The sequence below is a fragment of the Arachis ipaensis genome, chromosome B7 (assembly GCF_059453495.1).
Source record: "Arachis ipaensis isolate K30076 ecotype BB chromosome B7, ASM5945349v1, whole genome shotgun sequence".
In the NCBI taxonomy this organism is placed as follows: Eukaryota; Viridiplantae; Streptophyta; class Magnoliopsida; order Fabales; family Fabaceae; genus Arachis; species Arachis ipaensis.
In genome coordinates this window covers 87,250,628-87,275,759 of record NC_142442.1, presented here as the reverse complement: position 1 = coordinate 87,275,759, position 25,132 = coordinate 87,250,628, and the positions used below count along the sequence as shown (strand labels likewise).

The 25,132-nt window shown below is 34.1% G+C and overlaps 2 protein-coding genes across 3 annotated transcripts; both read left to right on the top strand.

Moving 5' to 3' along the window:
* Positions 1-11,768: 11,768 nt before the first annotated feature.
* LOC107613012 (ethylene-responsive transcription factor RAP2-7) lies at positions 11,769-16,235 on the top strand. 2 transcript variants are annotated; one of them, XM_088493753.1, is made up of 11 exons: positions 12,058-12,242; positions 12,392-13,154; positions 13,355-13,380; positions 13,488-13,518; positions 13,623-13,710; positions 13,806-13,951; positions 14,185-14,229; positions 14,343-14,446; positions 14,556-14,680; positions 15,014-15,127; positions 15,772-16,235. In XM_088493753.1, exons 2-11 carry the CDS (start codon positions 12,634-12,636, stop codon positions 16,048-16,050), a joined length of 1,479 nt encoding a protein of 492 aa, XP_088349879.1. In that variant the 5' UTR covers positions 12,058-12,242; positions 12,392-12,633; the 3' UTR covers positions 16,051-16,235. The 2 variants fall into 2 exon arrangements, with proteins under 2 accessions (XP_088349880.1, XP_088349879.1); XM_088493754.1 differs by lacking the exon at positions 14,185-14,229 and having other exon boundaries at positions 11,769-12,242.
* Positions 16,236-22,899: 6,664 nt separating this feature from the next.
* Positions 22,900-24,910, top strand: LOC107612004 (L-ascorbate peroxidase, cytosolic-like). Its single transcript, XM_016313852.3, has 7 exons — positions 22,900-23,024; positions 23,095-23,335; positions 23,804-23,938; positions 24,023-24,102; positions 24,184-24,286; positions 24,368-24,426; positions 24,672-24,910. Exons 1-7 carry the CDS (start codon positions 22,906-22,908, stop codon positions 24,685-24,687), a joined length of 753 nt encoding a protein of 250 aa, XP_016169338.1. The 5' UTR covers positions 22,900-22,905; the 3' UTR covers positions 24,688-24,910.
* Positions 24,911-25,132: the final 222 nt, after the last annotated feature.

Genomic DNA, 25,132 nt, shown 5'->3' with positions numbered 1-25,132 from the left:
ATAAAAAAATTAATTTAAATAGTTTAAAATTATTTTATTTAATATTTATTAATTATTATTAAAATAATTATATAATTTTAAATATAATAAATATATAATTATAAATATTATATATATAAAATTATAAATATTATATTATATAAAATAATTTTAAATATTATCTTTAATATTATAAAAAAGATATATACTTAGATAAATAAAAATATAATAACATAAGTATTTATGAAAGATATTCAAATAGTCAAGCTAATATAAAAAGTGTATTAAAATAGTAACATCATTCTAAATTTAGAACTTATTCTTTAAGTAGACATAAGAGATGACTTATATTGCGATTTCATTATAAAAGTCATTTATATTGTAACAGTTCAATTATTAAGTTAACGATTATTGTTAAGGTCGTCAATTACAAACTAATAGTGAACACATAATTAAGGTCGAATTATATTAGGGATGTATGATAGTATTAATTACAAAAATACCGTAATAATTAATAGATACTAGATAAAGTAAGTTTTGATTTTTTTTTTTGTCTTTTTAATATGGGTAATATTAGGTAGACAAAAAAAAAACAGCTAAAATTTATCTTATTTAGTATTAATTAATTATCGCAACAATTAATAAATATTAAATAAGACAAATTATAACTGTTTTTAGCTAATTTTCTTTGGTTACCAAACATTTTCATTTTAATATTATCACAATTAAAAATAGAAAAATATAACAATCAACTAAATTAATATTCATATTAGTCTTTAAAATTACATATGTACTTTAATATGGTCCTCTAAAATTTTGATTTATTATTTTAGTCTCTCAACTTAACGTTATTTTCGTCACATAACTGTGACGTACTGAGATGGATTGACGACTATTACATTAGAAGAATAATCTAATGTGGGAATTGAAAATTTTTATCTCAATATTATTATTTCATAGAAAACTTTTAAAATTCTAATTCTAATTTCACTTTTAAATTTTTTTTGAGACGCAAATTGAAATAAAAAAATTTCAATTATTACATCAGATAACATTAGAAAGTTTAGTATCAATTTATTTCAACACATCATGAATGATTCTATAACGAAAATAAATTCAACGATTAACGTAAGTTATAAATATCAAATTAAAGAATCAAATTAAATAAATTAAAAATTTAAAAATCATATAAGATACCAGTGTAATTTCAAAAACAAATCGAAATATTAATTCTAACTAAAATACTCTATTTGAATTTATCTTAGAAAGAATCATATTAGTTTCTATATTCTTTCAGATGTAATGGATTCATTTTCTTCGTATGCTTAACTACAAACTCTTAACAAGCCTACTACTCTAATATTTTAAGGGTCTTTATTCCGATATTATAAAAGATGAATTTGGAAAATCTTCACTAAGGTGAGAAAATTTTATAAAAAAATATAAACTATTATTAATTTAAAGATAATTAAAGAAAAAAACTGGTACGGCTCTTTATGGTTATTCTATGGTAACTGTCGGTCACCAACCACTATTACATAAGATTTTTAAGTAATCATTTCCGATATTAGTAATCATAATAGTTCGAGTAATGATACGTTTTCCAAACTATCAATCTATCATCCTAAATTCCAAGCGTTGAATAAATTGTAAAGATACTCTTAATATCTGCATGAGGTGGGAACATTGAGGTAACATGTTTTTTAAGTTTGATTTGATATATAGAGAATTTTAAAATTCTTTTATGCTCATAAAAAAAATTATTTTTAATATTTCATCAATATAAAATAATTTTACATGTATTTAATTATATAATATTATATCAATAAAAATAATTAATAATTATTTTTTATATTAATCACATATGTTGAATCTTAAATTATATTCTTGTTAATTATTAAATTTATTTTTTCTACCAGACTTTCTTTTTTTGAATTTTTTTATGAATGATAGTTATTTTCTATTTAGAACAGATGTAACTAAGATTAATGTTAAATTTTTTATTTTTTATTTTACTTGGATGGATGTAATAGAGATTGGTTGTTGAGCTAAATTAAAAAAATTAAGTATTTATTGTGGGAGGAGGTTGAAAAAGAAGTAAAGTGATTTTTCACCGAAAAGATAATAGTTTATGCATATTTTTTAAAGAGGATACTAAGACTCTGATACCATGATAAAATTGTGAAAGAATAAGAAAAGAAGAGAGAAAGAATATTATACTTTGTATTTCTTGATTAATTGAATTGAATTTATGTATTCTGTTGGATTGAATTTGTGGGTCACGAGATTTCTTTATTGTTGTCATGGAGTAAGATGAAAGAGTAGTTTAATAGATTCAGCAACAACTAAAGTGATTAATGGCACATAATCTTCCATCAATCCATGAGGAATTGTGCTCACATAGTCACTCTCTTTCATCGATTCACTTATTGAAACAAGTGCATCAATTGTTTTTTCTAGTTAAGCAAATATTCATTCTGTTAGAAACAGGAGACTGAGAGAATAATATGAAAAGTGTATTATTGAGTTGTGCCAAAAGTACAATATACAAGAGGTATTTATAGGTGCTAAATGAATCAGAGTAATAAAAGCATAGAATCCTATAATTAATATACAGATATACTACATAAATATAGACGATACTAATTGATCCTAATTAATGCTAATGATTCTCTAACATCCCCCCTCAAACTCAAGTGGGAGCTAAGGATACCAACTTGAGTTTGGATAACAAAGTCCGGAAACGAGTCGGGTGATGAGCTTTCGTGAAGATATCAGCAGTCTGATCTAGTGTTCCAACAACAATGAGACGAATAGCATCAATAAGGATACGTTGCCGAACAAAGTGACAATCAAGCTCAATGTGTTTGGTGCGTTCATGAAAGACATCATTATGGGCGATCTGAATAGCACTGCGATTATCACAAAAAACATCAGTAGGGGACGACTGAGGAGCACCCAAATCTTCGAGAAGCCAACGAACCGAGACAACTTCAGCAGTGGTGTCAGCGAGGGCACGGTACTCAGCTTCTGTGCTTGAGCGAGCAGTGAACGTTTGCTTCTTAGCACGCCAAGAAATAAGAGCGTCGCCAAGAAACAAACAGTAACCAGTAGTAGAACGACGATCAGTGGGATCACCAGCCCAATCAGCATCGGAGTAAGCCTGAAGAGATAAAGAGGAATGGGCAGAAAAATAAAGACCATGAAAGAGAGTGCCTTTGATGTAGCGAAGAATGCGCAGAACTGCCGCATAGTGAGTAGTACGAGGAGCTGACAAGAACTGGCTAAGTACATGAACCGGATAGGCGATGTCTGGACGGGTGACAGTCAAGTAGACCAGACCGCCAACTAACTGTCGATAGAGAGTCGGATTATCCAAAACAGTGCCATCCATAGGGGTAAATCGAACATTAGGCTCAAGAGGAGTAGACTCAGTGCGACTATCTGTAATCCCAGCACGAGCAAGAAGATCTGAAGCATACTTAGCCTGAGAGAGATAGATGCCATCATCAGTGGAGATGACCTCGAGACCAAGAAAATAGCTGAGAGAACCAAGATCTTTCATTTCAAAGGTACGGTGAAGTGAGGCCTTGAGAGCAGAGATACCATCAACATCATCCCCAGTGATTATCATGTCATCAACATACAAAAGTAGAAGAACAACTCCACGTTCGCTTTTACGAATGAAGAGCGCATTCTCATGAGGGCTAGAAGTAAAACCAAGACTGCATATGGTAGTGCTGAACTTGTCAAACCATTCACGAGGAGCTTGCTTAAGTCCATAAAGTGCCTTGCGAAGGAGACAAACCTTATCAGAAGGACAAGGATATCCCGGAGGTGGTTTCATATAGACTGTCTTTTTCAAATCCCCATTAAGAAATGCATTCTTCACATCCATCTGACTGAGAGACCATTTTTTAACCGCGGCAATGGCAAGAAGAGCTCGAACAGACGTAAGACGAGCGACAGGGGCAAAAGTCTCTTCATAATCAATACCATACTCTTGCGTACAACCTTGAGCAACCAAGCGGGCCTTATAACGGTCAATAGAGCCATCAGAGCGAGTCTTGATCTTGTATACCCATCTACTGCCCACAACTTCCTGATCAGAAGGAGGATCAACCAGATCCCAAGTGTGTGCTTTTTCAAGTGCCTGTAATTCTTCTTGCATTGCTTGTTGCCGATTTGGGTTGGAGGAGGCTTCTCTGAATGTCTTAGGTTCATGTTGATGAAGAATAGTAGAAAAGCAATGATAATCAAGAAGATGAGGAGGTGGATTCCTTACCCTAGAAGAACGAGCGGGAGGAGGAGGCATGACGGTAGGAGCAGGATCATCGTCCGGTCTGGAATCATCGGGAGATGGAGAAGGCGGAGGAACAGGAGGCTGTGGAGGGTCACTCGAGATAGGACCTGTAGAATCATCACTAGGAAAAAGATCAACATTGGGGTTAGAAAACAAAGGTGACTGAGTAGTAGGAATCGACTCAAAGGATGAGAACCGAGAAAACATGTGGTGCTCCCAAAAGACAACATGACGAGATATACGAATACGTTTAGAAAGAGGATCCCAACAACGATAACCCTTATGTTCAGTGCCATAACCAAGAAAACAACACATACGAGCCCGAGGTTCAAGTTTACTATGTTCATGAGGCTGAAGAAGAACAAAACATACACAACCGAAAACTCGAAGAGAACTGTAATCTGGGGGGGTATGATAAAGACGCTCAAAGGGAGTAACATTACCAAGAACAGAAGAAGGGAGTCTATTGATAACATGAACAGCAGTAAGAACAGCTTCACCCCAAGTACGCTCAGGACACGAAGAGGAAAGGAGCAGTGCACGGACGGAGTCAAGAATGTGACGGTGTTTGCGTTCAGCTCTACCATTTTGTTGAGACGTACCAGGACAAGAAAACTCAGACAGAGTACCCTGTTCTGCAAGAAAGGCTAAGAGTTTGGAATCACGGTATTCCATAGCATTATCACGTCGGAAAACCTTAATGGCTTTGGAAAACTGAGTTTTAATCATAGTAGCAAAGTTGATATAGATCTGAGGTAACTCATGGCGATTAGTCATCAAATAAACCCAAGTAAAACGGGAATAATCATCAATGAAAACAACAAAGTATCGAGCTCCGCCCATAGAGGCAGTGGGAGCGGGGCCCCAAACATCAGAGTGAATGAGATCAAAAGGAGAGCAAGCAAGGGATGAATTATTGTGAAAAGATAAAGCAGGTTGTTTGGCAGTTTGGCAAGAAATGCAGTCAAAAGATTCATTCGGAACCTGACCTAAAACACCCTGAGATACAAGAGGACGCAGTTTTCCTAAGGAGGTGTGGGCAAGACGTTGATGCCATAAGTGAAGGGTAGAGGGAGAAGAAGCAGCACAGAGATTTGGTACAGGAGGAATATGAAGACTTTCGAGTTCAAACAACCTTCCGACCTTACGTCCAGTCCCGATGATCTGTCCCGTTCAAGGATCCTGTACACGACAACTAGAAACAGAAAAGGTGACGTCAAAACCCAGATCAACAAGTTGACCAACAGAAATAAGATTGAAGTTTAATTTGGGAATGTAGTAAGTATCAGGAAGATTAAGAGATGACTGAGATATAGAACCCTTGTGTGTTGCATGCAAGAGGGAGCCATTTGCAGTATTGACAGAAGGTCCATTTGTAGTTGCAGACATAGACGAGAAAATATTACGCAACGGAGACATGTGATTAAAGCAACCCGAGTCAAAGTACCATTTAGAAGTACCTGGAGGGCTCGATAAAGCAGCAGGGGTATTACCAGAAACAGAGAGAAGACGCTGTAGAAGAGATGCAATATCAGATAGAGAGACAGTGGTAGGTTCAGTAGTAGCAGCAACAGCAGAAGCAGGCGCAGGACGTGGTGGACGAGTAGGACAGGTAGTAAGCAAATGTCCCGAGAGCTTGCAATAACGGCAGAACAACTGTGAATAATGGTAGCTAATATGCCCTTTCTGGTGGCATGTGCGACATTCAACAGAGGGACAGCTGGAGAACGGGTGCCCAAAATGGTTACAGTTGCGACAGAAGACCCCCTTTCTGTCTGTGGCAGCAAAAACATCTGACTTTTCCATAAAAGTAGTCATAGAGAACAAGGAGAGGAGAGAAAAACTGCAATTTCGGAGCAGAAAATGAGGAAACGGATGGCAAAATCGGAAAGAGCTCACCAAAAAACCTTAGGGAGGGTCCCACTTGTCTGCCACGTCAGCGCCACGTCAGCAGCCACGTCAGCGCCACGTCAGGGCAAAGGAGACACGTGGCAGCCCGTGAGAGGATGAGGAGGACGAGCTGGCGTCGAGGTGGCGGCCGGGTCAGCGCGCGGGCCGGGTCGGGTCAGGAGCGGGCGCGCGGGTCGCAGGGAAGGCTGGTGGCGTGACACGTGGCGGCTTCAGGATCGTGTGATCAACAGCAAGATCCAACGGCTACTGAAGCATCTCGGGGGAGGATCAATGGAGGTGGACAGCGATCTTCCAGCGGCGCGTGGAGGCGCGTGCGGCGGTCTCTGGAGGAGATCTTGGCGGCGTTGGAAAGCTGACGGAGAGAAGAACACGATGATGCCGGAGGTGACGAACCAAAGCGTCGGAAACAGCTCGAAAATTGCGAGCAAAGTGGCACGGGTGGAAGCTGGAGGGAAGAGCAACCTGGTCGTGGCAGCGTCTTTCGGCGGCGCGTGGAGGTGCGTCCGGAGGCGGATGGCGACGGTTCTGGTTGCGTTGGAATCACGGCGACAAGACGAACAGGACGGGTATGGGGGTGACGAACCAAAGCGTCAAAAAGAGAACGAAAAAGGAGGCCAAAGAACACTGCCGACAAGGAAAAACAAAGGGGCTATGAACTAATATTCATCGGGAAAAAAAAAAGACCTAAGCTCTTGATACCATGTTAGAAACAGAAGACTGAGAGAATAATATGAAAAGTGTATTATTGAGTTGTGCCAAAAGTACAATATACAAGAGGTATTTATAGGTGCTAAATGAATCAGAGTAATAAAAGCATAGAATCCTATAATTAATATACAGATATACTACATAAATATAGACGATACTAATTGATCCTAATTAATGCTAATGATTCTCTAACACATTCACTGATCTTTTAATTTTGATACAACTGAACTTATTCTTAAACTACAAAATTTTCGTTCTAATTTGTAATGCAAAATGGTCTCCCAGTCTTTTTTCAGATTTGGTGACTGTATATACATCAAACCATTCTCGTTGTGAACGACTTCGTCATAAAGGCTAGCAACTGCGATTTTAATAAAACATCTTACTTTTTCCATCTTACAAATTCTGGATTCACTTTCCTAGAAATGTTGAACCCATTTAGAATTCTTGTACTTGTTATGCAAAATTTAGGGTCATTAAGAACTAAATTTTAATACTTTGGGCTAAGCATCTTGAACCGACGTAAGTGTAGTCACAAAGAAAAAATTGTGGCTTTTATACTATAAAAGGTACCAACACGGTAAAAATAAAAAAAGAAAAATAATAAACTAAGTGAGAGAGAAGAGAATGTGAAATTTTTTTTTCTTATAATAAAAATATTTTACATTCTCTTTTCTCTCACCTAGCTATTATTTTTTCTTTCTAACATGAATGATCATCTAAATTAATAGATGTAATTGTATAATTATATAAAATACTTTACATGATTAGTGCATCAAAATTAATCTCTTTAAAAAATACTTCCAAAAAATTTAATAGTGACATTAACTTGATAAAATAAAACAAAAAATTGCTTCTAATAAGAAAAAATTATAAAAATGGTATTTGATAAAGTTTTGTCTAATAAATATTGAAAATTAAAACATTAGCAGGGTTACTTGCTCAAAAATGTTACTGTATTAGAGCCTAGAGGCCTACTTAGTAACTAGACTTTTAGATTAAGCTCAAATCCTTCTTTTAAATTGCTTAAAAACCAATCTTAAGTCAACACACAATTTCTAAACAAAAATTAAAATATGACGAGAAAAATTATAATAAAATACAAAAGTGTTTCGTGTGCCAAACATTTATAAAGTTTAATTATCCATAGCTAATACTACATGTGTGCTAATAACTAAGAAGAGTATTTAGTAATTTTCGGAACAAGTATAGGCGACAGGTGTTGTTAATATAGGGTGCAAGTTTCGTGTGTTATCACGTTTGATATAGTTCTTTCTAATATTGTAGTTTGTTTTTATTTCTCTCTCTCTCTTTTTTTTTTTTTTGAATTATACTCCATTTTTGATGTGTTGATTTAATTTCTTTTAAATAAAAGTATAGAAAATTATTTTTAGTTAATTAATATTAGTAACATTTTATTATATTATTTTTAGTTTTTAAAAGATTTAAAGATTAGACTTTAAAATTTAGAATCAGATTACAAATTTTGAATTTACAATAAAAATATAATTTTTAAAAAATTAACTGACATTAATTACAAAATTATCTTTTAACTAAATTTAAATTCTTATAATTAAAATAATTTTTTATATATTGCTTGTACAAAAGTTTTTTTTTTCCCCCAAAGCATGTGATCTTTTAATCTTGGATTTTGGGGACCACGAGAAAGATAAGGATACAAAATAACAAAATTGGGCGTTGGGTGTGAATGTTCGAATAGGCCCTTTTAGTATACTGTTCTTTGAAAACGGGTAATGCGTGATTTGACCTAGAGACAGAGTATTGTCAGTTCCAATGCAATATTACCAAACTACCCACACTGCTTTACCCTTTATTTCAAATGATTATAAGAAAAAAAAGTCAAACGTATAAAAATATTTTTATATAAAAAATAAAATTAATAAGTAATTTAAAATATTTAATTAAATATTTAATATAATATATATTTACATTTCAATTACCAACTTGACTAAAAAATAGTTAAAGAAAATGAAATTTTATTTCTTTAATTTCGTTTTTGGGGGAAGACAGGGAAAATCCCATATGAAACTCATGAAAATTTCTTCTAGTCACCCACCAGAAAATGATACAAAAGGTAGATTTTAATATTGTTCTTGATTTTTAACGAATGAGAATAATTTAAATTCATAAGTATATTTTCTTCTTTATATTGTGTTTTTTAATAAAAATATATTATAAAAGAAATTAATTTTGTCAAAGAGATGTAAGGGCTAATTAAGTAATTATTTGACAAACTATTTAATTTAGGGTCTGTCACGGTTAAGTTTATAATTATTTTCATACATACTAAATTACTAATTATTATACTATATCTATAATAGTATATCTATTTTGAAATGCTCGTTGTTGATGATTAAAAAAAAATAATAATAATTAAGAGACTATTAATTTATAATGAAATTAGTATGTAGTAACATTATAATTACTTGTAAGAGTTATTCATCCAAAAAAAAGTATGAATATAATAAAAATATACTATTATTAAATAAATTAATAATTTTTTTACACTATATATCACTGTAAATTATATATGATTTGTAGGACAGTTTCTAATATTTGTGTTACAGTAACAATATAAATATGTTATGCAAGAAGCTTTTACTTTATACGAGAGCAAAATCCGGTTAATTCAGGTGAGAAATGAGAATAGAGAGAAGGAAAGTTTAATTTGTTAATTTGTTTTGTGGGTTGACTTGACTGGTTGTTGCAAAAACTGAAAACATAAAAAAGTAGAAAGCAGAAAAGCCGAAAAAGAGAGAAAATGAGTCTGCTTCAGTTACCTCTGCGTTTGGCTAAAAGGGGATGTACTTAGTACTGCTCCAGTTACCTACTACGTCGCCCAGTTCAGTTTATACATGCTTTCCAATATTCATCACAATTTTTTTTTTATCATCCTTTAAATCTTAATTATCCCATACCATACCATACTACAGAAATTATTTTTAATATGGAAATAGAGATAGTGTTTTGGTTGAATATTGATATTTGAAGTGTATTACAGTATTGTGGAACTCATTCAACACGCTCCCACGTGTTGGCCAGGATGTTGCCACGTGTCAAACACGCCCCCACGTGTTGACCTTTTTACCTATAAAATCCACCTATCTGTAATTACACAAAATAATCTCATTTCCCAAAAAAATACCAATATTTCTTCCATATACAAAAAAACCAGCCGAAGTAATGCACATTGGTAAAGTTCAGCTCTATTGTTGCTGAATTAGTCCTAATTTTTTTAAAATCAAAAGTATGTTTAATATAAATAAAAAATTTTAAAAATATTTTTTAAATTTTTAACAATTTCAAAAACAAAAAAAATATATGTTTTTTTTTAAAAAAAAAAGGCTTTGTTCTTCATTTTTAAGGACCATATATATTGTTAGTTTTGAAAAAAATTAGGTAAATATGTATATAGAGTAATATTATAAATTTAAATTTTTTTGTTAATAAAATTTAATTAAGTTGATTTAATATTAACAAAAATTAGTTATGAATAACATTATTCAAATCTTATTATTTAATTTAGTAAAACTTATTTAATAAAAAGATTTAATTGTATATTATTCATCTATAAAATATGTTTCAACATTTAAGTTAGCTCCAAAAATACTTTCTAGTGAATTCTAAAAAAAGGAATTTAATACACATCTCATGTATTTTTTGTTAGTGTCTTTTTTATAGTCAGTAAATTTATCGTTTTCTTATTGTAGAAATGAATGATTATAACGAAGACTATGAACTATTTTATTTGTTTCGACTTATAACATTAAAGTAATCATTTCATTCGAGATGTATCTTACATTTAACTGAATTATAATATCCAAATTAGTAATAATTCAAAAAGAAAAATATTGAGTCAATTTGATATTTAGATAATAAATGAGTTAAAATATTAAAGACGTACATAATGTACTAGACTAATTGCTTTAAAACAAATTTACTTTATAGATTTTGTTGGAGTTTTATATAGAAAGATTTTATTGGAAAATTAGAAGTTTGAACATTTTAATACATCTATTGATTATAGGAAGTCATTTAGATAAAGATGTGTAAAATGTCTTTTTTTTAAAGATGTTTTGTAGTAATTAAAATTTAACATATATAATCGATAAAATCGTATTATTTTTGTTAAAATTACGCTATAAAAATTAATTTGACCGAAAAAATAGTGAATTAAATCTTGAACTAGTCTAAATTAATATTTTTTTATATAGAAAATAATTAAAATACTTCTATTATATATATATATATATATATATATATATATATATATATATATTAAAATTAAACTCTAATCCTATGACGGCAGAGAAGTAAAGAGTTAGAATTTAAAATTCTCAAAATTAATATATATAAATATATAATAAAAGTATTTTAGTCATTTTTTATAAAAAATAATATTAATTTAGACTAATTTAAAATTTAATTTACTATTTTTTCAATCAAATTATTTTGTTTGACCTAATTTTAACAAAAATAATACGATATAATTTATTATATATTTTAATTTTAATTATTAAAACTATCTTTAAAATTATTAAAACTATCTTTAAAAAAAGACATTTTAAAAATCTTTATCTGAATAGCTCCCTTGACTATAATGTGTATTTATGTAAAATGAAACTTATAATTATGACATCCATATTCTGTAACAAAGTCAAAATATTAAAACTCGTTTTCTTCCCAATTTGGCACAAACCTAACTACCTGACTTTTTATCGTCAATTAACTAATTCTGCTTTCGGTTAATTAATACTAACATTTAAACTTAAGTACTAATGGTAATAGGAATAATACATACTCTGATTACTCAATAAAAACGGAGGAAAATCTTATAGGTGAGCTCGTAATGAAGAAACTTCATTAAAAAAAGTCATGAGATGAGATTCATCCTCATTCATAATCTGTATTGAAGAAAACATGCTCTTCTTTCACATAAAGCTCTGCCGTTAGCCAGTGCATAGTGGTGGACGCTTGTTTCCGTCCACGAGACCACAACCCCACTGTCACACAGTAATAACAAATAACAAATTAAAATACATGGAAAAATCTCCGATGACTGGTCACCGAACTCACCGGTTTCAACCATGAGAGAGAAAATGTTTATATATTCCATCTTCTCTTATATTGGGTCCGAACTCTGAAAGTGTTCCTTCACCATTCTCATCTCTCTCTTTCTCTTTCTATTCTCTCTCTCTAACGTTCCATGGAATCCGATAGTCGCCGCTGTTTTCACTCTCTCCGACTCTGAACTAATCGCCGACTATACAAAAAATGCAACAACCGCAGATCGCGAACCTTCTTTCTCACGATTTGTTCTGTGAGTTTCCATCTTCTCTTAGTGTTTCCACTATTCCAGTGGCCGGGAAATTTTCCGGCAAAGTCATAGTGACTGGACGAGCTTCTAATTCTGTTTATATTCTACTTCGTTTTGTTTCTTTTTTAATTTTTATTTTTATCTCGATGCAGAAGAATCGTTGTTCCGCGAAGAAGCTCTTTGAATTTCTCTCTCTAGAACTCCGCTGTTTTTGCTTACATTACCTGTATTTTATGTTTGCTGTGTTCGATCGTGTCGGTTATCGCCGCCGGAATCGTTGCTTGCCGGCGATGTTGAAGTTCAATTAGTTTTTTACTGCTTTAGCTCGAAATTGATAAAGTGTTGTGAAGAAATCGAAAGAGTTCTATATAACTTGAAGATTGAAGAAGGAACGATGTTCGATCTTAACCTGAATGCCGATTCCACTCAGCACGATGACTCGCCCGTGCTGCTCGGGGAGAAGATTCCGGAAGCGTCCTCCGGGACCTCGAATTCCTCCGTGGTGAATGCGGAGGGTTCGAGCAACGGAGGTGGTGCCGGAGACGACGACTCGTGTTCCACACGCGCCACTGGCAGCGGCGATGTGTACACCTTCAATTTCGATATTCTGAAGGTGGAAGGCGGGAGCGACAGCTCCGTCGCGACGAAGGAACTGTTTCCGGTGAGCGCCGGGAACTGGCAGGGGCAGGCTTCGACGTCGTCGATTCCGGCGAGGAAGAGCTGGATGGATCTGTCGCTGGATCAGCATCGAGGTGAAAGCGCGGAGATGAAGAAGATTGTTCAGGTTCAGCAGCAGCAACAGCAACAACAGCCTCCGCAAGCGAAGAAGAGTAGGAGGGGCCCACGCTCAAGGAGCTCGCAGTACAGAGGTGTCACCTTCTACAGGAGGACCGGAAGATGGGAATCGCATATCTGGTTCGCACCCTTCGTTCATATTTACTCACTTTGATAATTTCCCCCAAATTTAGGTGGTCTAGTTCTGTATTATCTATTGTATGGCAATTATTTGATTGGTGAAATGCGAATTTATTTTTTACCGCGTTTGAATGTGTGAAATACATCTGACTTGCGGTTTTTGTTCTTTCCTTTTGTGTTTTCTTTTTTTTTGTGTGTAGGGATTGCGGGAAACAAGTTTATTTGGGTATGGATTTGTACTTTGGGTTACTTTAATCTGTGTTTTTATTCTAGTCTATGTTTGTTTGCTAATTTTTTAGTGTGTTCCAATGAAATTTGTATTGGGCCTTGTAGGTGGATTTGACACCGCTCATGCCGCTGCTAGGTACAACTTTTGATCTTTATATAAATTTCCTTTGGTGGTTATGATTTAGATAATTAATTGTTGTCCTTCTCCTCACTGATTGACTTGGAATTTTTCAAATTCAGAGCTTATGATCGAGCTGCTATCAAGTTTAGGGGACTTGATGCTGACATCAATTTTAATCTCGTTGACTATGAGGACGATCTCAAACAGGTTGGAATAAACGCATAAGCTCTTGATGAGTATTAATCTAGATGGACCCTTTGAGTTGTTGTTTACTATTTTCTTAAATGATTAATGATGAACAGATGAAAAATCTCTCCAAGGAGGAATTTGTTCACATACTCCGTCGCCAAAGCACTGGTTTCTCAAGAGGAAGTTCAAAATACCGAGGAGTGACACTTCACAAATGTGGCCGGTGGGAAGCTCGAATGGGACAATTCCTTGGCAAAAAGTGAGGACCTACTTTTATGTAAACTAAAACTGAAATAGTGGTCTGCTATGATTATAGGATTAGATATTAGTGCGGATTCATGTGCCTATTGGCTTCCAGGCGAATTTCGGCTTAGTTCTCAATGGGTCTGTAGGCTTTTTCCGTGTTTGGAGAATCATGTCTAAGATGCCTGTTTCAAAGAAACAATTGGCAAAGGTTGTTTTTGTCATAGAGATTGCACTGCTTTCGTGCAGGTATATATATCTTGGGCTATTCGACAGCGAAGTAGAAGCTGCAAGGTCTTAATGATACATGAATTGCATTGTACCTGCACTGAATTTATTACCCTGAATTATCAACTCATTAGGGTTGCAACCAACATATGTCTCCCTTTTGATTTTCTGCAAATTAGGGCTTATGACAAAGCAGCTATCAAATGCAATGGAAGAGAGGCAGTCACTAACTTCGAGCCAAGTACGTATGAAAGCGAGGTCAAAACTGAAGCCATTAGTGAAGGTAGTTTTCCACAGCTATATCCTCTCTGATGTATTTGTCCATTTGATTTTCAAGCTATTGCCGCAGCAAAAAATGTGTGAAACATCGTTTATGTTTATCTTTAAACTAGGTGGCAGTCACAACCTTGACCTCAATTTAGGCATGGCTACCCCAGGACATGATCCCAAAGAAAACAGGGGGAATCTTCAGTTCCAGTCTGTCCCTTACGATGTGCATCCCGGAAGAAGTTCGAGGGTATATAGCTGAACTTTACTTCTTGAATTCTTGATTAATTAATATTTGTTGCACATTACGAGGATCAAAGTTTTGTAGTATCAGTTTGACATCCTTTATGCACTCAAGCAGTTCCGTAACCAAACAATCTTTATAGACATTTAATTGTCGAGCAGAATTTTTAATGGAAGAAGAGTGCTTTTTGGCCTTTGTGGGGTTCTCCTGTAACTAATTACCACCTTCTTTCCTTTGACATTCATGATCTTTGTGAAACATTGTTTCTGGTATTGATCTGTAATTTCCTACATTTTTGTCTTTACTACTAGTCATGATTAGGTTCCTCTTAATTTGCAGATGGAAACCCATGTTAATTCAGTTATTGGTGATCCGTCTTTGAAAAGGCTGGTTGTAAATGAAGAGCGTTCTTCTGTCTGGAATGCCTCGTATTCGAGTTTCTTTCCCAGTGAGGTGAGTTCACTGTCAATCCTTATTACTAGGTTTACAGCTGAAGACAGTAATGTAATGTTGTTATTCATTTATTGAGTGCTTAATATAAAAAAGTAGAATGTAAACTACTCGTATGTCCTAGCAATCAAAGTTGAGTTTGATCTTCAGGGAATCCTATTTATATAATACGATTAATTTTTATCCATTTTTGGCATAATCTATGATGTCAAAAATGTCACAGGGAATTTGACTCTATTATGTTTTATATATTGGAAAATACTTACCGATGACATCTTCACATGAAGATAACATTGTAAACTGTTAGATGGTTCAATCAAACATGTTCCTTCAAATATATCAAATTATCTAATGATTCACAATGTCATTTAATGTAAAGATGTCATCATGAGAGTATCCACCACAATGGATTGCTCCGAAATATGTGCTCAAAAATCCTAAGAGGAAAAAGAAAATGGTCATTATCATTGTTGTGTTAATAAAATAAGATGACTTTGGAATAAGGGTAATAAACTGATAATTGAATGATAGGATGGAATAGTATTTCCACTGAACATTCCATAATGCATTACTTTTCAACTTTGTATCCTATACTAATGGAGATCTTTATAAACCAGTTTGTTAACAATAGTTGAAATATTTGTCAGGAAAGAGCAGAGAGAATCGGCATAGATCCCTCACATGGAGTCCCAGGCTGGGCGTGGCAAACTCACGGTCCGGGCAGTGCTACCCCAGTACCACCGTTCTCTACTGCAGCATCATCAGGATTCTCAATTTCTGCTACCTATCCATCGCCTGCCATCTTTCCAACAAAACCGATGAACTCAATTCCTCAGAGTATCTCATTTACTTCATCCGTTGCACCTGGTAGCAATGCAGCTCATCAATACTATTACCAGGTGAAGTCCCCGCACGCACCATCCTAACCCATCCTTGTAATGCAGACATGAAAACAAATGGCAGCATGTCTGCTGAAAATTCTTTGTATAATTCAGTCACTGATTGGCGTATACTGAGATTTCTGATTGGCACCTCTTGGGGTGAAACCATTATGCACATAATGTGTGAAGGAAATGCTCTATATCTTCAATTTAGTTGTTGGTTGTCAAAATCCATGGTATTCCTTGCCAATTTCCAGTTAATATTCAACCCTGAAAATAGAAGGAAGAGAATGCCTGTTGCTGTATTTTCTCGTTGTGAATTTATCAACGTGCGTGGTTGACATTCTCGACAGATTAGGCAAAAATAGATTTGTTTGCTTTTCTCTTTCGTTACATTTTTCAAAATGACAAAAAAAGAAAAAGAAACATCTATATTTTTTTGGGAAAGAAAAACTTAACTTTTTAAGGAACTTTATGACTGCGCTCCAATGTTGCAGCTTTTAATCCGATAGACCAAAACAGTTCCTTGAATAACTAACTGTTCATGCAAGAATGTCTCCGTTTTCCTTCGTGATTTTTTTTTTCTGGAAATTAATGTCCTTACTCGGTCTGACCTATCGGATGAAAGTGGGAAAAAAAAGGGGGAGAGAAAACAGTGAACTGTGATATCTCACGACTCACGAGTCAAACCTGCAACTTCATTGGAATGAGAATTACCATATCCAGATTTAACGCGCAAGGGTGACAGAAGTACATGCTATTGCATTGGTCGCATAATAGCACTGTTCAGATATTGGAGCTGCCAGTAAATCTCTAAATCAATGGAGCAAGCTCCAAAGCCATGAAATCTGATGCGTCTGTTCTTTTGTTTTTTATTTTACCTCGAGAAAGAAAAGAATCGTTCAAACTAGGATCTCTATTATGGCATGTGAGGAAGGGTAAGTCAATAGTCATTAATACTTTTTTCTAGATATTTTTACTAGGGATTTAGATCCTTTAAATTTTGAATTTAACTTTAGAGAGTAAAATATGATCTATTACCATTTATTTTATAGGTGAGACTAAGAGAATACATGAGAGAGAAAACATTCAATGGTGAGAGATCTCACTTTATTCTCTAGAGTGAAAATCTAAAATTTAGAGGATGTAAATTCTTTTACTAGACTTAATATTCAAATTGTTTGAACATCTAATACTTGTTTACCTCAATTAGTGAATTAATTACTATACAATCTAAATTAATTATTTGAGATCATTATTATTGGCCATAAACAATGTGCGCAAAGAAGGCCTAGTCCAAGACCTTATTGGACTTGTTAATATGGGTTTACAAAAAAGTCGTATTTTATATTATGGGGATTCAAGTTGTTAATTTATAATTTAGATTCAATAATTCTAGTTGTTTTGATGGAATATTTCTCTTATTTTCGTTCTCTCTTGATGATTTAAATTATATGGTATCTATTGTTGAAGGTGTCGCAAGAGTAGCTTGAGAGCGTGTGAAATTGGGAGATCAAAGAAGAAAAATTTGAGAGATAGAAGCTAAATCAGTAAATGGCAAAACTCATTATTCATTGTAGGTTCATTTGACTTATATACACATGTGTATATCTAGTTATTATGCAGCTACATGATAACCTTTTCTAATAAATATCTCAATTAGCTCTAACTAACTCTACCACTTGCTGAATTATGCTAAATACTAACAAGCTGCAACTAAACGATTCTGTTAAGTAACACCTTCCCTTAAGTTAGGAGTGCAAATGTTTTGCAATCTTAGCTTGACAAACAAATTGAAAAATATATTGGGAGCAAGTGCTTTAGTCAGCAAGTCAGCAACTTGTTCGTGAGTTGAGATAGGTAGAAGGTGGATTAATTTCTCCAGCATCTTGTCCCTGACAACATGGCAGTCAACCTCTATATGCTTAGTTTTTTCATGAAACACCGAGTTGGATGCAATGTGGATGGCTGCCTGACTATCACAGTACAGGCTTATTGGTTTCTGCAACTCCATTACCAAGTTTCTGAGTATTTTCTTCATCCAAATTGCCTCTCGAGTTGCTGATGCTAGAGCTCAATACTCAGCCTCGGCTGAGGAAGAGGCAACATTAGTATGCTTTTTGTTTTTCCAAGAGACAATGGAGCTTCTAATGTAAAAATAGTAGGCAGAGGTTGACCTTCTCGAGTCTGGACACGCTGCCTAATCTGAGTCACTGAATCCTGTTACCACTAAGTCTGATTGTGCAAGGAAGAAGAGACCTGTTGCTTTAGCCATCTTGATATACTACAATACTTTATGTGCTTCCTTAAGGTGTAGTGTGGTTGGTTTCTCTAAAAATTAAATCAATTTTCCAATTGCGTAGCTAATATCAGGCCGCTAAATACAGCAGCTTGCCAATAAATTTCCTATAATCAGTGTTGTCATTGAGGAATTCCCCCTTATCTTTGGTCAATTTGGCACTATAGTCCATAGGTGTGGTGCAAGGTTTGCAGTCTTCAAGTCCAGAATCTCGCAGCAAGTCTAGTGCATACTTTCTTTGATAGAGCGCAACACCATTTTTGCTTCTCTCCACCTCTATTCCAAGGAAGAATTTCAAATCACCAATGTCCTTGATTCGGAATCGTGCATCGAGCAGGGCTTTAATTGATTCAATTTCACTTAAATCATTGCCAGCAAGTACAACATCATCCACATAGACAAGTAGAGCAGTGAACCCAGTCTTTTGTGATTTGGTGAATAGGCTATGATCAAATTTTGACTGCAAGTAACCATGCTCAAGGAGAATAGACTTGAGCATGTTATTCCATTGTTGGCTGGCTTGTTTGAGTCCATATAGGGACTTGTTTAACTTGTAAACAGACTTTGGGGGTGCATTTAGGCCTTGGGGAACTTGTATATAAACTTCTTCCTCCAAATCACCATGTAAGAAGGCTGTATTAACATCAATTTGCTTCAAAAACCAACCTTTCGCAACAGCTAAAGCAAGGACAACTCGTAGAGTACTGAGCTTCAAGATTGGACTGAAAGTGTTCAGATAATCAATGCCCGGGACTTGTGTGAATCCCTTTGCCATTAACCTGGCTTTGTACCTGTCAATGGTGCCATCTGGATTATGTTTAAGTTTGAAGATCCACTTACAGCCAATAACTTTCTTGTGTGGTGGAAGAGTTGTAAATTGCCAAGTTTGGAGATGCTTCAGCGCGTTTAATTCTTCTTCAATAGCTTTTCTCCAATTCGCATCAGATACAGCTTCCTCATAGTGCTTGGGTTCTTTGTCGGTGGAGATGGCCAAAGAGAATGCCTTATGTGATGGTGAAAGTGCATGATAGGACAAAAACTGTGAGATGAAATATTGTTTGAGTGAAGTTGTAGAGATGTTCATACACTAAAAATCTGATAGGTATGATGGTTGTTTTCTTTCTCTGGTCTTGCTAGGCTACCATCTATAAACTTCAATTTGTTCTTTGCACTTAACGCTAACAACATAGATCTACTCCAAGAATTGTAGTTATTTCCGTCTAGAATTTCTGAAGTGAGAGGAATACCAGTGCTTTCTGATGGATGCAGGTAATAGGGACTTAACAAATCTTGATTCAAACTGAGACTATTCCGTGTGATTTGTGCTTGGATCGAAGCAATTTGATTCAAGACGTTACTTAATGCATGTAAATCAATACCAGAAGATGTGTTATTGAACAATTCCGCCATTGCTGTCTAATCTTGTTGATTTGCAAGATCAAAGCTCTGTGATCCTTGAATTGTGAATACGTGCAAAGATTCAGCCTCTCATCTTCCTCAATCCTCTGTTAGTCACACACGCTACCCTCTTAGGGTCCATGCTCACCGCACCATGTTAAAGGTGCCGCAAGAGTAGCTTGAGAGCGTGTGAAATTGGGAGATCAGAGAAGGAAAATTTGAGAGATAGAAGCTAAATCAGTAAATGGCAAAACTCATCATTCATTGGAGATTCATTTGCCTTATATAAACATGTGTATACCTAGCTATTATGCAGCCACTGTACCTGATAACATTCTCTAATAAATATCTCAATTAGCTCTAACTAACTCTACCACTAGCTGAATTATGCTAAATACTAACAAACTGCAGCTAAACGATTCTGTTAAGTAATATCTATTAATATTTGTTGTTAAGTTGACAACATATTGAAAACATTGACATTAACTCTCGAAGTTAACATTCAATTTTACTTTTAAAATTTGATTCTTAAATTTTAATTGATTTAAATTGGACCTTAAAATTTATAATCGTAATTTACGTTAGTTTTTTAACTCATTTTTATTAATGGCATACTGATTTAGCACGTTAATCTGCCGCATTGAATAAAATAGAACAATAAATTATATATTGGCATTCAATATTCAATAGAATAACATTGTTTCACTTAATAGAAATTAAAATATATCTCGTTTTATAATTAACACTAATAAAAAAAATATATTTTAATCACTATTCATGTGAAATAACGTCATTTCATCAAAGATTAGAGATATCATTATATTAATATAAAACGATATCATCTTATTTTATTAAGTATAACAACTCAATATATCAAATTAGTAAACCGTAGAAATAATACTAAAGATTAATAAAAATTATAATAATTATTTTTTGAATCTAATTTGAATCTATTAAAATTTTAGGATTACTTTTAAGTTGGATGTCAATTTTGAAGGATAAGATGGAATATTATCTCTCTACCCTCTTGGATCTAATTTGGACTTCACGAAATCAAATCAAATGCTATTATTGAAAAGGTTGGATATAGATATAAAGCATTGAAGCCTAGTCTTGATCTAACCCCTCAATATTGGATAAGAGTTTTGCAGTGGAGTGTCCACCACTTCTCTTCATTAAAATAACATTAAAAACATGTGGCTCCAAAGAAAACACCCCATTGGTTAGGATTGTAGGACCACGAGTCGTGTGTGTGAAGAATTATTTGAAACTTTTTTTTTCATGTTTCTCTCTCTCTCTCTCTCTCTCTCAGGGTGGGTCATTGTTTCCCCACATTGGTCTCTTTCTTTGTTGTGCAACTCTGTCATATAGTAGTTGCTATGTATTATGAAATCATGCACGATTACTGTGCACTGTGTTCAACGTTTTCTTTTAAGGAGACCATACCTTCCCCACAGGTAACTCATCAATTATTGCTCACACAAATTATATTTACTCTTCGCAAAAAACAAGTATCATTATAAGTTATTACTTATTATAAACCAAAAGATGTAATATTTGCAAATAAATAAATAAATTGAATAATTGATTTTAATATTTTTTTGGTCGGAGGATAATAATTAACTTACATATTATGGTTTTCTGTTCACTAGCCAGTTGCCATGGGCTTGCTCGCATCCAACTATTTCTAACTTTGTTGCTATGACAACCATACAACACATGAACATGTCAATAGCCAAATAAATCCACCACACAAAAATGAACGCATGCAACATGGTGGGTGAAGAATTGAATGCCCAATAAAACATGCACATCTATTTATATGCATTATTGAATTAAACAAATTAAACATCGACAGATGTGAATTTTATTTTATCTTTTAAGTACTGCTAAAGAAATTGAAGAGTATCATTCTTATACAAACTCATTATTAACTGATACTCTTCCTCTCTTCCATGGCGTCATTCTAAGCAATTTCCATATCTCCACAAAAAAAAATCATTTCATTCGTATATGATAGCAACTTAATGTGCCAACTCGGTTTACTATTGTCAGAGATGAATTTAGGTCTAACATGAGTTACAAATTAAAATTTGAGTAGTTAACTTTTGGCATAATGCAATTTAAAGAGCCATTTTGGTATTTATCTTTAGATTGAAAGAAAGAATAAAAAAATTCTTACATAATAACATTAATAAGGATACTAAGTTGTTTTACTTTTACAACATCAAGGAGTTACGTGTATGCTACAGACTTTGTAGGAACTAGGAAGACGGTAGACAAGTTTCTTCTTCCAAATAATCAGGTAATTCAAAATATGTTTTTTTTTTGGAGCTGGAGGTAATTCAAGAGATTCTGAACTTCTTCTTTCTTTTTTTTTTCAATTTGGGCTGCTCAACTTTTTCTTTGGTATATAGTTTTTGTTGGTGGGCTATGCGGGCTCAATCAGTTGGGTTATAAGTGTTGGACCTAGGGGGCTGGATAAAAGAATAAAATTCAATTACCAAAAAAAAAAGTTGAATCCCAAGTCAACATATATTTGGGTACGTATACTTTTGAGAACAGCATGCACGATGCATGACTATACTGCATGATACACCGAAAGTCCGAAACAATAACGAATTGGTTTCACTCTCCAATCAAACATGACATTTCTTTTACAATCCCGCTACATTACTATCAGTTTCTTTCAACTTCTGCCAATTCTTATTTATAATTGTGTTTAATGGAAGTATCTTTATAGACATGTCTAATAAAAATATCTTTTTTATGGTTATATTTAATAGAAATATTTTTATAAATATATTTTCTGAATGTGTCTTTTTATATATGTGTTTAAAATATAATAATTAATTATTGTTAAAAATAAATTGACAGATAATATATTTGGTACAGTATACTTTTCCTTTTTGTTTTTACTAGGAAATTCCGTTAAATATTTTTTAATAAAAATGGAAAAATAAACAAAATGTTCAATGGGATTATTCTTATTTCTTATATTTCGTGTTGTGTTGAGCGTGAGTCTTGGTGTCCATGAAATGAGGATAAGCGACGAGATCGAACGGCACAAAGCTGGCTCCCCCACTGACTCGTGCTACATTGTTTGAATTCAGATCTACGATTTCAGGTGTGTTAGTTATTTAACTGGCGAGTGGCGCGAGGCCAGCAGCAGTGTTGTTGCGTAACTAACTAACTAACTAAGCATGGGAAAGTCGTACCCAACGGTGAGTGAAGATTACGAGAAGGCCATTGAGAAGGCGAGGAGAAAGTTGAGGGGATTGATCTTCGAGAAGCAATGCGCTCCCCTTATGCTCCGTTTGGCGTAAGTAATAACTTGTATTCTAATCTAAATTAAATGAAATCAAATATTAATTTGAATTGATAATATTTAGATGGCACTCGGCGGGTACGTTCGACGTGAAGACGAAGACGGGTGGTCCATTCGGAACCATGAAGCACGAAGCTGAACAAAAGCATGAAGCTAACAGGGGGCTTGATATTGCTGTCAACCTCTTGGAGCCTCTCAAGCAGCACTTCCCTAACATTACATACGCTGATTTTTACCAGTTGGCCGGCGTTGTTGCCGTTGAGATTACCGGTGGCCCCGAAGTTCCTTTTCACCCTGGCAGAGAGGTAACTAATTCATTTATTTTAATTAATTAAAAACATGACAAATAGTTATCTAACTTTTTAATTCAAAAATGTCCAAAATATAAAAAGATAAATAGAGGGATTTAGATATTTTGCAATTTAGAAAATAAAAAATATTTTTGTATTTTTATTTAATTAATTAATAATTTATTTATCTTTAAAATAAAAAGTCAAAGACTTGTTGAAAAAGTATAGGGAGCCAATGTAATATTTGTATAATGTGTATAATGTAGATTTAGGGATGTCCAATTCAATATTAGAGATATAACTATTAGTATTACCTTTTTCTATCAACTTAAACTTTTGAGACAAGTGATTTCATGACATGATATCAGAGCTCTAGATCCAAAAAGTCAAGAGTTCGTTCCTTAGTGAACTCCAAAATCAGCTTTAAGCTTTAATTTATTGTTAACGAACTTTTTCTGCTCATTATTCCTTTAATTTGATTAGGACAAGGCTGATCCACCTCCAGAGGGTCGCTTGCCCGATGCAACAAAGGGTAATGACCATTTGAGGGAGTTGTTTGTGCAAACAATGGGACTCACTGATCAAGATATTGTTGCCCTTTCTGGTGCTCACACCCTTGTAAGTTTGATTGATAGAAAAAATAGTGTAAAATCATTTCTCTTATGTAATAACTAATTAATAACTAACATCAATTGGATGCAGGGTAGGTGCCACAAGGATCGTTCTGGATTTGAGGGTCCTTGGACTTCCAATCCTCTGGTTTTTGACAACTCATACTTCACGTGAGTTTGATATATTCCTAATTCTCTAACATGTAGTCCAATAGAGTACCATAACACAATTTGATTGGTGATAAATGATAGGGAACTGGTGGGGGGCGAAAGGGACGGACTTTTGCAGCTCCCAACTGACAAGGCATTGCTGGAGGATCCTGTTTTCCGCCCTCTTGTTGAGAAATATGCCAAAGTCTGTACAAACTTCATTTATATGCATTTCTTATACCATCATTATATAACACTACTTGTGTGCTGATCCATCTCAATTCAGGATGAAGACGCATTCTTTGCTGATTACACTCAAGCTCACTTAAAGCTCTCCGAACTTGGGTACCTACTCTACTTAATTTCTAAGGTGAAAACTCAGGTGCAGTCGACTTCATATGAAGTTAATACTTGAGAGCCGTTAGATGATTTGACTGATTTGACTAAATTTTCATTTAACGGCTCTTAGATATTAACTTCAGGTGAAGTCGACTTCACCTGAGTTTTCACCAATTTCTAATCTTATTCTTAAGTTTTATTTACACTTCATATATGTGTGTGTAAGTAAATACTTTTCTCATTATTCGCAGGTTTGCTGATGCCTAATTAAGAAACGGGACACCAGGAGGGATCTTGAAGGATCACAAATTCTCTTTATCTTTCACAAAGCTTACATGATTTTTAAGGCAATGACTTGTGATAGAATCCAGAAACAGATTTTGGGACTAGTTTTTTTTTTTTTCTCCGGCTGGCGCGACGAGCTTTTGATGAGTAATAACAATTTTCATGATATTTTTTTTTTAAAATAAATACTATGACTTGGGGATTATATTTTCTTCTTGCTGTCTGCAATGTATGTATGAATTTCTGATTTTTTTATTTATGGTTGAAAAGAGATGTGGTCCAGAGGCACAACCAATTCAACAAAACTTACAAGCAAGAAATTTAAATATCAATTATACGACAAAATTAATCTTCATTTCAGTAATATTACAAATCGATATTTGAGGCCATTTTCAACCATATACTTGAGGCCTTGATGTTGAGTGTT

What these genes read in the sequence shown, in the direction of transcription:
- LOC107613012 (XM_088493753.1), top strand. Translation starts at nt 12,634, where the DNA reads ATGTTCGATCTTAACCTGAATGCCGATTCCACTCAGCACGATGACTCG. An exon ending in ACCGCTCATGCCGCTGCTAG is followed by an intron (nt 13,519 to 13,622) that starts GTACAACTTTTG and finishes TTTCAAATTCAG; the next exon opens with AGCTTATGATCGAGCTGCTA. An exon ending in CGAGTTTCTTTCCCAGTGAG is followed by an intron (nt 15,128 to 15,771) that starts GTGAGTTCACTG and finishes AATATTTGTCAG; the next exon opens with GAAAGAGCAGAGAGAATCGG.
- LOC107612004 (XM_016313852.3), top strand. Translation starts at nt 22,906, where the DNA reads ATGGGAAAGTCGTACCCAACGGTGAGTGAAGATTACGAGAAGGCCATT. An exon ending in CCCCTTATGCTCCGTTTGGC is followed by an intron (nt 23,025 to 23,094) that starts GTAAGTAATAAC and finishes GATAATATTTAG; the next exon opens with ATGGCACTCGGCGGGTACGT. An exon ending in TTGTTGAGAAATATGCCAAA is followed by an intron (nt 24,287 to 24,367) that starts GTCTGTACAAAC and finishes ATCTCAATTCAG; the next exon opens with GATGAAGACGCATTCTTTGC.